General features: G+C 44.9%; 1 protein-coding gene across 2 annotated transcripts in view; it reads right to left on the reverse strand.

Annotated features, from left to right (window-relative positions):
• Nucleotides 1–1,904: 1,904 nt before the first annotated feature.
• mapk15 (mitogen-activated protein kinase 15) overlaps nt 1,905–14,372 on the reverse strand; it is a 214,853-nt gene continuing 202,385 nt past the window's right edge. The window contains exon 14 of one of the 2 annotated variants that reach the window (XM_063044741.1): nt 1,905–8,172. In XM_063044741.1, the coding sequence (XP_062900811.1) occupies nt 7,987–8,172 (186 nt within the window). In that variant the 3' untranslated portion in view covers nt 1,905–7,986. The remainder of the gene's footprint in view (nt 8,173–14,372) is intronic. The other variant, XM_063044742.1, reaches the window with a different exon arrangement.

Below are 14,372 nucleotides of genomic sequence, written 5' to 3' on the forward strand. Positions count from 1 at the left end.
GGCCTTCTTGGCAGTGAACTCTGCTTGGTTGGACCAAGTCAGGTGATCTGTGATATTGACCCCGAGGAACTGAAAGCTTTTGACATGTTCCACTTTCTTGCTGACGTTGAGGGATAGGTTATAGTCTTTGCACCAGGCCACCAGGTACTTAATTTCCTCTCTGTGCTCAAACTCATCATTACCTGAGATACATCCATAAGGCCATGAGATATAGAGCAGAATTAGGCCATTCAGCCCATCGAGTCTGCTCTGCCATTCCATCATGGCTCATTCCGAAACCAACTCAACCCCATAACCTGTCTTCTCACCATATTCTTTGATGCCCTGACCAATCAGGAAACTATCATCTTCCACTTTAAATATACCCACAGACTTAGCTTCCACCAGAATCTGTGGCACAGTATTCCACAGATTCACTACTCTCTGGATAAAAAAATGCTCCTTACCGCTGTTCTAAAAGGTCACCCGCCAGTTTTGAGACTGTGCCCTCTAGTACTGGATACCCTCACTTTAGGAAACATCCTCTCCACATCCACCTTATGTAGTCCTTTCAACATTCGGTAGGTTTCAATGGGATTCCACCCTCCCACCCCGTGCATTCTTCTAAATTCCAGTGAGTACAGGCCCAAAGCTGCCAAACACTTTTCATGTGTTAATTCCCTTCATTCCCAGAATCACCCTCGCGAACATCCTCTGGAGTCTCCCCAATGACAACACACTCTTTCTGAGATATGGGGCCCAAAACTGTTGACAATACTCCATGTTTAGCCTGGCTAATGTCGTATAAAACCTTAGCATTATCTCCTTGCTTTTATATTCTATTCCCCTTGAAGTAAATGTCAACATTACATTTTCCTTCTTTATCTCAGAGTCAACCTGTCAAGTCTTGAATGAGTACTCCCAAGTCCCTCTGCCCCTCTGATGTTTGAATTTTCTTTCCATTTAGATAATAGTCTGCACTACTGTTCCTTTTACCAAAATGCATTATCATACTTTTCTGAACACTGCATTCCATCTACTAATTTTTTGCCCATTCTTCCAATTTGTCTAAGTCCTACACCTATCTGTGCAGCATCTGCAAACTTTGCCACAAAGCTATCAATTCCATCATCCAAATCATTGACAAACAATGTGAAAAGTAGAGGTCTCAATACTGACCCCTCAGGAACATCACTAGTCACTGGAAGCAAACCATAAAAGGCCCCCCTTATTCCCACTTGCTGCCTCCTGCCTGTCATCCATTCCTCTATCCATGCTTGTATCTTTGCTGTAAAGCTATAGGATTTTATCCTGTTAAGCAGCCTCATGCATGGCACCTTATCAAATGCCTACTGAAAATCTGAGTAAATGACATCCACTGCCTCTCTAATGTCCACCCTGCTTGTTATTTCCACAAACGTCACGTACCTCTGGCACACTGCTAGTGTCTTCCACAGTGAAGACAGATACAAAGAACCTATTATGTTCATCTGAGACTTCTTTGTCCCCTTTTACTAACACACCAGCTTTATTTTGCTGTGGTCCAATATCAACTTTCACCTCCCTTTTATTCTTTATATAACGGAAAAAACATTTAGATTCCTGCTTTATATTATTGGCTAGTTAGCCCTCATATTTCATCTTTTACCTTCTTATAGCTTATTTAGTTCCCTTATGGATTTTAAAAGCTTCCCAAATTCCCACTCACTTTTGCTACCTTATGTGCCCTTTCCTTAGCTTTTATGTAGCCCTTAACTTCCCTTTATCAGCCATGGTTGCCAAACTCTTTCATTTGAGAACTACTTCTGTGGGATATACAGTGCTTATAGAAAGAATTTTCACCCCCCCACACCCCATGGAAGTGTTCGTGTTTTATTGGTTTACAACAGTGAACCACAGTAGATTTAATTTGACTTTATTTTACACTGATCTACAGAAAAAAAACACTTTTGTGTCAAAATGAAAACAGATCTTGGCAAAGTGATCTAAATTAATTACAAATATAAAACTTAAATTAATTGATTGTATAAGTATTCACCCCTTTCTAGTCAGTATTTTGTAGATGCACCTTTGGCAGCAATTACAGCCTTGAGTCTATGTGGATAGGTCTCTATCAGCTTTGCACATCTGGACACTGCAATTTTTTTTCCAAATTCTTCTTTGCAAAACTGCTCAAGCTCTGTAGATTGCATCGCGATTGTGAATAAACCACCCTTGTCAATTCCAGCCACAAATACTCATTTGGGCTGAAGTCTGCATGACTTGGCCACTTCAGGACATTAGTTTTGTTGTTCTTAAGCCATTTCTGTGTGGCTTTGGTTTTGTGCTTGGGGCCATTGTCTTGCTGGAGAATAAATCTTCTCCCAAGTTGCATTTCTCTTGCAGACTGCATCAGGTTTTCCTCCAGGATTTCCCTGTATTTTGTTGCATTCATTTTATCCTGTACCTTCACAAGCCTTCCAGGGCCTGCTGCGGTGAAGTATCCCACTGTATGATGCAGCCACCACCATGCTTCACAGTAGGAATGGTGTGCTTTTGATGATGTGTGGTGTTTGGCTTATACCAAACATAGCATTTACTCTGATGGCAAAAAAGCTCAATTTTGGTTTCATCAGATCATAGAACCTTTTTCCAGCTGTCTTCAGAGTCTCCCATATGCCTTCAGGCAAATTCTGGCTGAGAATTCTTGCAAGTATTTTTCAACGGTGGCTTTCTCTTTGCCATGCTCCCATAAAGCTGCAGCTGAACAGTTGTATGGCGCACTCCCCCATCTCAGCCACTGAAGCTTGTAACTCCTCTGGAGTTATCATAGGTCTCTTTGTGGTCTCCCTCACTAGTCCACTTCTTGCATGGTCACTCAATTTCTGAGAACAGTCTGCTCTAGCAAATTTACAGCTGTGCCATATTCTTTCCATTTCTTGATAATTGTACTCCAAGGGATATTCATTGAAAATTCCAATATTCATTGGAAAATTTCTTGTATCCATCTCCTGACGAGTACTTTTCAATAACCTTTTTGCAGTGTTGCTTGGAGAGTTCTTTTGTCTTCATGGTGTAGTTTTGCCAGGATATTGACACACCAGCAGTTGGACCTTTCAGATACAGATGCATTTTTACTACAATGAATTGAAACACATTAACTGCATAAAGGTCCCCAAAAACAGATCTCCATTTAACTAATTAGGTGACTTCTAAAACTAATTGACTGCACAAGTGATGATTTGGTTTGTTATAATAAAGGGGGATGAATACTCATGTAATAGATTATTTTGTGTTTTATATTTGTAATTCATTTAGATGACTTTGTAGAGATCTGTTTTCACTTCGACGCGAAAGAGTCCTTTTCTGTTGATCAGTGTCAAAATAAGCCAAATTAAATTTAGTGTGATTCAATGTTGTAAAACAATAAAACATGAAAACTTCCAAGGTGGGGGGGGGGGGGGTCAATATTTTTTACAGGAACTGTATCAATCCTGCACTTTGTGAACTATTCCCAGAAACTTTAGCCACCTCTGTACTGCTGTCACCATCCTCCAATCCACTTGGTAAGCTCCTCTCTCATGCCTCTGTTATTCCCTTTATTCCATTCTGATACTGATACATTTAACTTGTGCTTCTCCCTCTCAAATTGCAGTATGAATTCAATCATATTATGATCACTGCCTCCTAAAGGTTCCTTTATGTTAAGCTCCCAAATAAGATCTGGGTTATTACTTAACACGCAATCTAAGATTACCTTTCCCCATGTAGGCTCAAGCACAAGCTGCTCTAAAAAGCCTTCTCTTAGACATTCAACAAATTTCCCCTCCCGTGATCTGACATCAACCTGATTTTCCCAATCTACTTGCATATTGCCCCATTACAGTTGTGACATTACCCTTATTACACGCCCTTTCCAGCTCCCTTTGCAATCTCAACCCCATATCTTGGCTACTATGTGGAGGCCTATATAGAATTCCCATAATGGTTTTTCACCCTTGCAGTTTCTTAACTCCACCGACAAAGCCATCGCTTACTAACAGACCCACACCACCACCTATATCTTCCTGCCTACACCCTTTCGATACAAAGTATATCCTTTGATGTTAAACTCCGAACTATGCTCTTCTTTCAGCCACGACTCAGTGATGTGCTGCACATTATACCAACCAACCTCTAACTGCGCCACAAGTTCATGCACCTTATTCTGAATGCTACGTATAGGTAAATACAACACGTTCAGTCCTGCATTCTTCACCCTTTTGAATTTTGCCTCTGTGGTACAATTTAACTCTTTGCTCTGTCTGCATTTGTACACAATCACTGGCTTGTCCTTCCTTACTTTCATGTTGGATCCATGTAAACCTTCTGGTTCATCTTCAGTTCTATCATCCTGGTTCTCATCCCCCTGCCATATTACTTTAAACCACTCTTAACAGGTCGAGTAAGAATATTGGTCCCCCTCAGATTCAAGTGCAACGTGTCCCTTTGGTACAGCTCACACCTGCCCCAAAAGAGGCAATGATCCATAAATCTGAATCCCTGCCCCCTGTTCCAATTCTTCAGCACACACATTTATCTGCCACCTCATTCTATTCCTATCCTCACTGTTGCCTGGCACAGGGCATCAATCCGAGATTACTATGCTTGAGGTCCTGCTTCTCAGCTTCCTTCCTAACTCCTTGTATTCTGTTTTCAGGACCTCCTCCCTTTTTCTACCTATATCGTTGGTGTCAATATGTACCACGGCTTCTGGCTGCTCATCCTTCCTTTTCAGGATATTGTTGGCACGTTCAGAAATGTCGTGGATCCTGGCACATGGAAGGCAAACTACTATTCATGTTTCTTTTTCGCGTCCACAAAATTGCCCATCTGTCCCCCTAGCTGAGTCCCCTATTACTGCTGCCATCCTCTTCACTTCCCTACTTTTCTGAGCCACAGGGCCAGACTCAGTGTCTGAGGCATGGCTACTGTTGCTTCCCCCAGATAGACCCCCTCCCCTCAACAGTATTCAAAATGGAGTACTTATTGTTGAGAGGGTGGCCACGAGGGTGCTCTCCACTATCTGATGTTCTCCCTTCCCTCTCCTGACAGTCACCCCTTGCGGTCACTACTCCCTGTAGCTCCTGTCTATCACTGCTTCAGTTTCCCTAACAAAACAAAGGTCATCGAGCTGCAGCTCCAGTTCCTTAACACAGACTCCAAGACGATGCATCTTGATGCACCTGGCGCAGATGTGGCCACTGGGGAGGCTGGTAGTCTCTCGGAAATCCCACATCTGACACCCAGAACGGAATACTGGCCCTGTAGACATACCCCCTATTCTCTCAAGAATTAAATAAGTAAAAAGAAATAAGAAATAAGTAATGAACTTACCTACCTACCTTGCCTCCGTCTTTCTGCGCCAAAGCCCGGTTCAGCCAATGCCGTATCACTCTGACTCAGACCACTCAGACAATGACCACTCCCATGATGACCGCTCCACTAGACAGTACCACTCCTTTATGGAGTCTGGGTTTTTAAAGCTTTTTGCCAGACTTGCACAGGAATGTTTCCACTGTGCCTGCAGTTCTACCTATTTATTTCTTCCTTGCACCCATCTTATATTTGCAATTTATAATAATTTTATAACTACACTGTACTTCTGCCATAACACAATACATTTCACATCTAAGTCAGTGAAAATACACCCAGATTCTGATCTGCGTTAGTTGGCTGGTGATAAGACCTGTGCTGTGGGATCTCAGCATAGAGGCAGGCAATGTGGGAAAAGGGCTCAGGAACGGAGTTGGGGGGGGGAACCCCATCACAGAACAGGAGGAAAGGGTAGGTCCACAGTCAGCAAAGAGGGTCAGATTGCATAAAATGCATGGGTAGAAGATTCTGCAGAGGATGATGGTTATGTAGAAGTTATGAGAAGATTATCAGTGGTCATAGAGGTGGATTTGGTGGTTAGGGTGGGTTTAGATATGGAGGTGGAATCACTTAACTAGTTTGCTTCCATGAAGTGAGTAAATTGTTGAGTTTTATTAAACATCAACTATCAACAACACGGTCCAGGCATATCCAGACAATGTGCCAGTCCAATTACTATATATTTACAAGAACCAATCCCTTAGTAGACCCCAGAATCATCTCATTGGCCACAGCAGGAGGTAAGCAATTGGAGAAGAAGATGGTGAACATCTGCACACACTAACCCTTTCTGGGAACTGCATCAGTGCTGGCACTGCAACCCCCTTGGGTTGGGGATCCCTTTGCCTTAGAACTTCATGGATCATTTGCTGGGCTGTCCCAAAGTCCCAGAACTGTCACTGGAGAATAGCACGAAACTTCACTAACAAAAGAAAATCTGCAGATGCTGGAAATCAACTTCATGAAGGATCTTGGCCCAAAACGTTGATTGACTACTCTTTTCCAGAGATGCTCCCTGGCTTGCTGAGTTCCCCCAGCATTCTGCGTGTGTCACCAAACTTCACAAGCCCAGCAGGGAAGGACAATCTCCTTGTGGCACTAAACCAGAACTGTCAGTAAACACAAGGGAACAAAACTCAGTACAATATACAAAACCTGCCCCCTGAGATCAGAGAGGCTACACTCACATGGCAATACACATAATGCTGGAGGAATTCAGCGGGTCAGGCAGCATCTATGGAGATGAATGAACAGTCGACATTTTGGGCTGAGAACCCTCATCAGGACAGTTTATTCATTTTCATCAATCTGCCTGACCTAGTTAGCACCTCCAGCATTTTGTGTGTGTTGCTCTGGATTTCTAGCATCTGCAGAGTCTCTTGTGTAACTGAAGTTACATGAGAGAGTTGAAGCTATTTGGACGCAGCCCTATGTGACCTGGTGTACACTCCTTCCAGTGTCTGCAGACACCATCCTTCATCCCCCTATGCCCTCCTGTCTGGTCCTTGTGTATGTTGTGCATTTGGCAAACACAGTTGAACCCATCCCATCCTTCCTGTCCTGTGTAGGTGTCCATCACTGCCCAACAATTCCCATCTCTCCTGTAGCATGTACATTCTGTATCTGACATCTGTCCAATACAGCCCAACCTGTCTCAGCCCTCCTTATGACATACGTTGTGTAACTGTCCTACACTGCCCAACCCTTCCCAACCTTCCTGTACCGTGTGTTATGTCTCTGCCTGACAGGGCCCAATCCATCCAGCCCTCCTGTACTGGGTTATGTATCTGTCTAACACTGCCCAAACTATCCCAGCCCTCCTGTCCTGTGTGTTATGTATCTGTCCTACACTGTCCAACCCATCCCAGCCCTCCTGTCCCGTGTGTAATGTATCTGTCCTACATTGTCCAACCTATCCCAGCCCTCCTGTCCCGTGTGTAATATATCTGTCCGACATTGTCCAACCCATCCCAGCTCTCCTGTCCCGTGTGTAATATATCTGTCCTACATTGTCCAACCCATCCCAGCCCTCCTGTCCCGTGTGTAATATATCTGTCCTAAACTGTCCACCCTATCCCAGCCCTCCTGTCCCGTGTGTAATATATCTGTCCTACATTGTCCAACCCATCCCAGCCCTCCTGTCCCGTGTAATATATCTGTCCTACATTGTCCAACCCATCCCAGCCCTCCTGTCCCGTGTGTAATATATCTGTCCTACATTGTCCAACCCATCCCAGCCCTCCTGTCCCGTGTGTAATATATCTGTCCTAAACTGTCCACCCTATCCCAGCCCTCCTGTCCCGTGTGTAATATATCTGTCCTACATTGTCCAACCCATCCCAGCCCTCCTGTCCCGTGTGTAATATATCTGTCCTACATTGTCCAACCCATCCCAGCCCTCCTGTCCCGTGTGTAATATATCTGTCCTAAACTGTCCACCCTATCCCAGCCCTCCTGTCCCGTGTGTAATATATCTGTCCTACATTGTCCAACCCATCCCAGCCCTCCTGGTCCATTTGCTGTCCATCCTGTGATCCTCCTCCTGCCCATCTGAGCTGTGGTTTTCTTATCCTGCACTGACACCCAGTCCCAAGACCCTGCGGTCGATGCCTCCTACGGCTTGTTTTGCCTCTGAAAGTTACGAAGGTTTTCCAGCCCTGTCTGACTGATGACTCCGTATGTCTGTGAGTAACTGCCCCAGGCAGCTTTTGGGTTCCCTGCCGCCTCCATGTTTGATGTCATCTGGAACATCTTCTTCACAGGACGGTTCTCTCGGCTTTGCGACTGTGGCCTTGGGTTCTATAAAATAGAGCAGAAATGTTGGAGGCAGTGCCATCATACCATTCAGTCAGATACTGTCTCTCCTCATGCCTCTGCTGACTCTCTGGGTACTATCTTCTGCACAATTATTCAGTACATTTGTAACGCCCTAGTTAAGATTTTACTGCTAATGCTGTGGGATATTTCATCTAATATCTAAGCAGTGTGTTCTGCTGGCAGTGTTTGGGTTAATGGGTTGTGATGTTCAGCTTAGGAATGTCGGGTCAGTCAGGAATGATGGAATTAGGAGAAGGTTCTAGAGAAAGCTAGGCAGAGAGGTTTTGTGATGTACATGAAAGATGTCAAGGTCCTTTTCTGCAGGAGATGGAGATAGAAGATCGAGAGAACTGACGGTAGGATTCGATCCAACCAGAATGTGTGATTTGATGGAGTCCAAGATGGACAGTTCTCTCAGTGATTGATGAATAGGAGTTGGTGTCATGCGTATATGGACACCAACCTGTGCACGCTTGACTGTTTTAGTTATAAAGGGCCTGTTTATCATTTTTCCCCTTTCTTCTTTAATAACCATTTCATTAAGTGACATTTACACATCACCAAGGATCTCACGTGGTCTGTACGTACCAGCTGTATAGTGAAAAAAGCACAACAGCACCTCTTTCACCTCAGACAGTTGAAGAAGATTGGTATGAGCCCACAAGTCCCAAGAACTTTCTACAGGGGCACAACTGAGAGCATCCTGACTGGCTGAATCACTGCGTGATATGGTAACTGTACTTCCCTCAATCACAGGACTCTGCAGAGAGTGGTGCAGACAGCCAGGCGCATCTGTAGATGTGAACATTCCACTATTCAGGACATTTACAAAGACAGGTATGTAAAAAGGGCCCGAAGGATCATTGGGGACCCGAGTCACCCCAACCACAAACTGTTCCAGCTGCTACCATCCGGGAAACGATACCGCTGCATAAAAGCCAGGACTAGAAGGTCTGGGACAGCTTCTTCCACCAGGCCATCAGACTGATTAATTCATGCTGATACATTTGTATTTCTATGTTATACTGACTATCCTACTATTTATTATACAGTACTTTAAATTGTACATTTAGACGGAGACATAATGTAAAGAATTTTACTCCTCATGTATATGAAGGATGTAAGCAATAAAATCAATTCAATCGGGCTTCGGCGATAACGGGTCGAGGCGAGGTAGGTTACCTGTGAGGAATAGAAACAGGAAGCATGTCTGTGAGACTGGTGTCCTGTACTGGGTGTTAGATGTGGAAAGTCCGGGAGACTCCCAGGCTCCCGGATGGCCACATCTGCACCAGGTGCGGCGAGCTGCAGCTCCTTAGGGTCAGGGAAAGTGAGGAGGTGATAGAGAGGAACTATAGGCAGGTAGTCACACCGGGGCCTCAGGAGTCAGATAAGTGGGTAACAGTAAGGAGAGGGAACGGCAGGAGTCAGATATCAGAGAGTACCCTTGTGGATGTCCCCCTTAACAATAAGTACTCCTGTCTGAGTTCAGTTGGGGGGGTGGGGGGCGGCTGACCTGGGGGAAGCAACAGTGGCCGTGCCTCTGGCACAGGGTCTGGCCCTGTAGCTCAGAAGGGTAGGGAAAGGAAGAGGAAGGCAGCAGTAATAGGGGACTCTATAGTCAGGGGGTCAGACAGGTGATTCTGTGGATGCAGGAAAGAAACATGAATGGTAGTTTGCCTCCCAGGTGCCAGGGTCCAGGATGTTTCTGATCGTGTCCATGATATGCTGAAGTGGGAAGGTGAACAGCCAGAGGACATGGTACATATTGGTACCAATGACATAGGTAGAAAAAGGGAGGTACTCCTGAAAACAGCCTACAGGGAGTTAGGAAGGAAGTTGAGAAGCAGGACGTCAAAGGTAGTGATCTCAGGATTACTGCCTGTGCCATGCAACAGTGAGTATAAGAATAGAGTGAGCTGGAGGATAAATGTGTGGCTGAGGGATTGGAGCAGGGGGCAGGGATTCAGATTTCTGAATCACTGGGACCTCTTTTTGAACAGGTGTGACCTGTACAAAAAGGACAGGTTGCACTTGAATCCGAGGGGGATCAACATCCTGGCAGGGAGGTGTGCTAAAGCTAACGGAGAGAGTTTAAACTAGAATTGCTAGGGAATGGGAACCGAACTGAACAGACGGAGGAAGGGGCGGTTGGCTCACAAATAGAGAAAGCATGGAGACAGTGTGAGAGGGAGGATTGGCGGGTGATAGAGAAGGGATACGCTGAGATCAATGGTTTGAGATGTGTCCATTTTAATGCAAGGAGTATTATGAACAAAGCGGATGAGCTTAGAGTGTGGATCAGCACTTGCAGCTCTGAAGCTGAGACCATTAAAGAGACTTCAATGGCTTGGGGCAGCAATGGTTAATGGAGTGCCAGGCTTTATAAGTTTTGGAAAGGACATGAGGGAGGCAAAGGAGGTGGGGGCGTGGCACTGTTAATCAGAGATAGTGTCACAGCTGCAGAAAAGGAGGAGGTCATGGAGGGATTGTCTACTGAGTCTCTGTGGGTGGAAGTTAGAAACAGGAAGGGGTCAATAACTCTACTGGGTGTATTTTTTATAGACCACCCATTAATAACAGGGACATCAAGGAGCAGATAAGGAGGCAGATTCTGGAAAGGTGTAATAACAACAGGGTTGTCATGGTGGGAGATTGTAACTTCCCCAATATTGACTGGCATTTCCCTAGAGCAAGGGGTGCAGAGGGGTGAAGTTTGTTAGGTGTGTTCAGGAAGGTATCCTGACTCAATATGTAGATAAGCCTACAAGAGAAGAGGCTGTACTTGATCTGGTATTGGGAAATGAACCTGGTTGGGTGTCAGATCTCTCAGTGGGAGAGCATTTTGGAGATAGTGATCACAATTCTATCTGCTTTACTATACCACTGGAGAACGATAGGAACAGACAAGTTAGGGAAGTGTTTAATTGAAGTAAGGGCAAACATGAAGCTATTAAGGTAGGAACTTGGAAGCATAAATTGGGAACAGATGTTAGACCATAAGACAAAGGAGCAAAAGTCGGCCATTTGGCCCATCGAGTCTGCTCCGCCATTTTATCATGAGCTGATCCATTCTCCCATTTAGTCCCACTCCCCCGCCTTCTCACAATAACCTTTCATGCCGTGGCTACTCAGATACCTATCAATCTCTGCCTTAAATACACCCAATGACTTGGCCTCCACTGCTGCCCGTGGCAACAAATTCCATAGATTCACCACCCTCTGGCTAAAAAAATTTCTTCGCATTTCTGTCCTGAATGGGTGCACTTCAATCCTTAAGTCATGCCCTCTCGTACTAGACTCCCCCACCATGGGAAACAACTTTGCCACATCCACTCTGTCCATGCCTTTCAACATTCGAAATGTTGTTATGAGGTCTCCCCTCGTTCTTCTAAACTCCAAGGAATACAGTCCAAGAGCGGACAAATGTTCTTCATATATTAACCCTCTCATTCCTGGAATTATTCTAGTGAATCTTCTCTGTACCCTCTCCAACGTCAGCACATCCTTTCTTAAATAAGGAGACCAAAACTGTCTACAGTACTCCAAGTGAGGTCTCACCAGCACCTTATAGAGCCTCAACATCACATCCCTGCTCCTATACTCTATTCCTCTAGAAATGAATGCCAACATTGCATTTGCCTTCTTCATCACCAACTCAACCTGGAGGTTAACCTTAAGGGTATCCTATACAAGGACTCCCAAGTCCCGTTGCATCTCAGAACTTTGAATTCTCTCCCGATTTAAATATTAGTCTGCCCGTTTATTTCTTCTGCCAAAGTGCATAACTTTCCAACATTGTATTTCATTTGCCACTTCTTTGCCCATTCTTCCAATCTATCCAAGTCTCTCTGCAGACACTCTGTTTCCTCAGCACTACTGGCTCCTCCACCTATCTTCGTATTGTCAGCAAACTTAGCCACAAAGCCATCTATTCCATAATCCATCTATTCCAGTGTATGTTCTCAGAGAAATGCACAGAAGAAATGTGGCAAATGTTCAGGGGATATTTGCGTGGGGTTCTGCATACTGTAGGTATGTTCCAATGAGACAGGAAAGGATGGTAGGGTACAGGAACCGTGGTGTACAAAGGCTGTTGAAAATCTTGTCAAGAAGAAAAGCTTACGAAAGGTTCAAAAAATAGGTAATGATAGAGATTTGGAGGATTATAAGGCTAGCAGGAAGGAGTTTAAGAATGAAATTCTGCGAGCCAGAAGAGGCCATGAGAAGGGCTTGGCGAGCAGGATTAAAGAAAACCCCAAGGCATTCTACGAGTATGTGAAGAACATGAGAATAAGATGTGAGAGAGTAGGATCAATCAAGAGTGACAGTGGAAAAGTGTGCATGGAACCAGAGGAGATAGCAGAGGTACTTAATGAATACTTTGCTTCAGTATTCACTACGGAAAAGGATTTTGGTGATTGCAGGGATGACTTACAGTGGATTGAAAACCTTGAGCATATACACATTAAGAAAGAGGATGTACTGGAGCTTTTGGAAAGCATCAAGTCAGATAAGTCTCCGGGACCAGATGAAATGGTTGGGAGGAGGAGGAGAAGATGGTGGCGCAATGTGGCCTCTCCAGTGATGATATCTGTTATCTGTCAAGTAGGATGCCGTGCACAATTCTGATTTGATGGAGGCAGACGTGAGAGCACAGAGGAACATCTGGTGAAACTTCTGAAATGCCTGTTTCGCTGCCGCCGCTACTGTGTGATACGAAATCTCCAGAGGGGAAGGCCCCGAATCCTTGGCTTTGCTTGTTGCTCGGCAGCCGAGGCCAGGATCGAAGTGGTCGGCAGAGATGGTGCTCAGTGCTTGGTGTTGGAGGGCTGGTTAGAGGCTCGAAGTTTTCAGACGGACTCACAGTCGGTCTGGGGTCGGGTGCTTCCAGGATGCTGCATCGGCAAGTTTGCGGTGCTGGAGGTTCATGGCAGGGAGAGCTTTTCTCTCCTTCTACCATCTGTGTGAGATGATGGGGCTATCGGGACTTTGAGGCTTCTTTTTACCGTGCCTATGGTCTGCTCTTATCAAATTACAGTATTGCTTTGCACTATTGTAACGATGTGTTATAATTATGTGGTTTTTGTCAGTTTTAGTCTTGGTCTGTCTTGTGTTTCTGTGATATCATACTGGAGGAACATTGCATCATTTTTTAATGCATGCATATCTAAATGACATTAAACGAGGACTGAGTGTCCTCATAATCTAATCTAAATGTACCCCAGGCTACTGTGGGAGGCAAGGGAAGAGCCTCTGGCAATGACCTGTGCATCATCAATGGGGACGGGAGAGGTTCCAAAAGATCGGAGGGTTGTAGATATTGATCTCTTATTCAAGAAAGGGAGTAGAGATAGGAAATTATAGACTAGTGAGTCTTACTTCAGTGGTTGGTAAGTTGATGGAAAAGATCCTGAGAGGCAGGATTTATGAACATCTGGGGAGGCATAATATGGTTAGAAAATAGCTTTGTCAAATGCAGGTCGTACCTTATGAGCCTGATTGAATTTTTTCAAAACACGTTGAAGATACAGCAGTAGGTGTTGTGTATATGGATTTCAGCAAGGCATTTGATAAGGTACCCCATGCAAGGCTTATTGAGAAAGTAAGGAGGCATGGAATTCAAGGGGACCTTGCTTTGCGAATCCAGAATTGGCTTGCCCACAGAAGGCAAAGAGTGGTTGTAGATGGGTCATATTCTGCGTGGAGGTCAGTGACCTGTGGTGTGCCTCAGGGATCTGTTCTGGGACCCTTACTCTTTGTGATTTTTATAAATGACCTGGATGAGGAAGTGGAGGGATGGGTTAGTAAGTTTGCTGATGACACAAAGTTTGGGGGTGTTGTGGATAGTGTGGAGGGCTGTCAAGAGGTTACAGCGGGACATTGATAGAATGCAAAACTGGGCTAAGAAGTGGCAGGTGGAGTTCAACCCAGATAAGCGTGAGGTGGTTCATTTTGGTAGGTCAAATATGATGGCAGAATATAGTATTAATGGCAAGACTCTTGGCAGTGTGGAGGATCAGAAGGATCTTGGGGTCCAAGTCCATAGGACACTGAAAGCTTCTGCGCAGGTTGACTCTGTTGACTCTGGTGCATTGGCCTTCATCAACTGTGGGATTTGAGTTCAAGAGCTGAGAGGTAATGTTACAGCTATATAGGACTCTGGTCACACCCCATGAGTA

The sequence above is a fragment of the Mobula hypostoma genome, chromosome 3, assembly GCF_963921235.1.
Source record: "Mobula hypostoma chromosome 3, sMobHyp1.1, whole genome shotgun sequence".
NCBI classification, from domain to species: Eukaryota; Metazoa; Chordata; class Chondrichthyes; order Myliobatiformes; family Myliobatidae; genus Mobula; species Mobula hypostoma.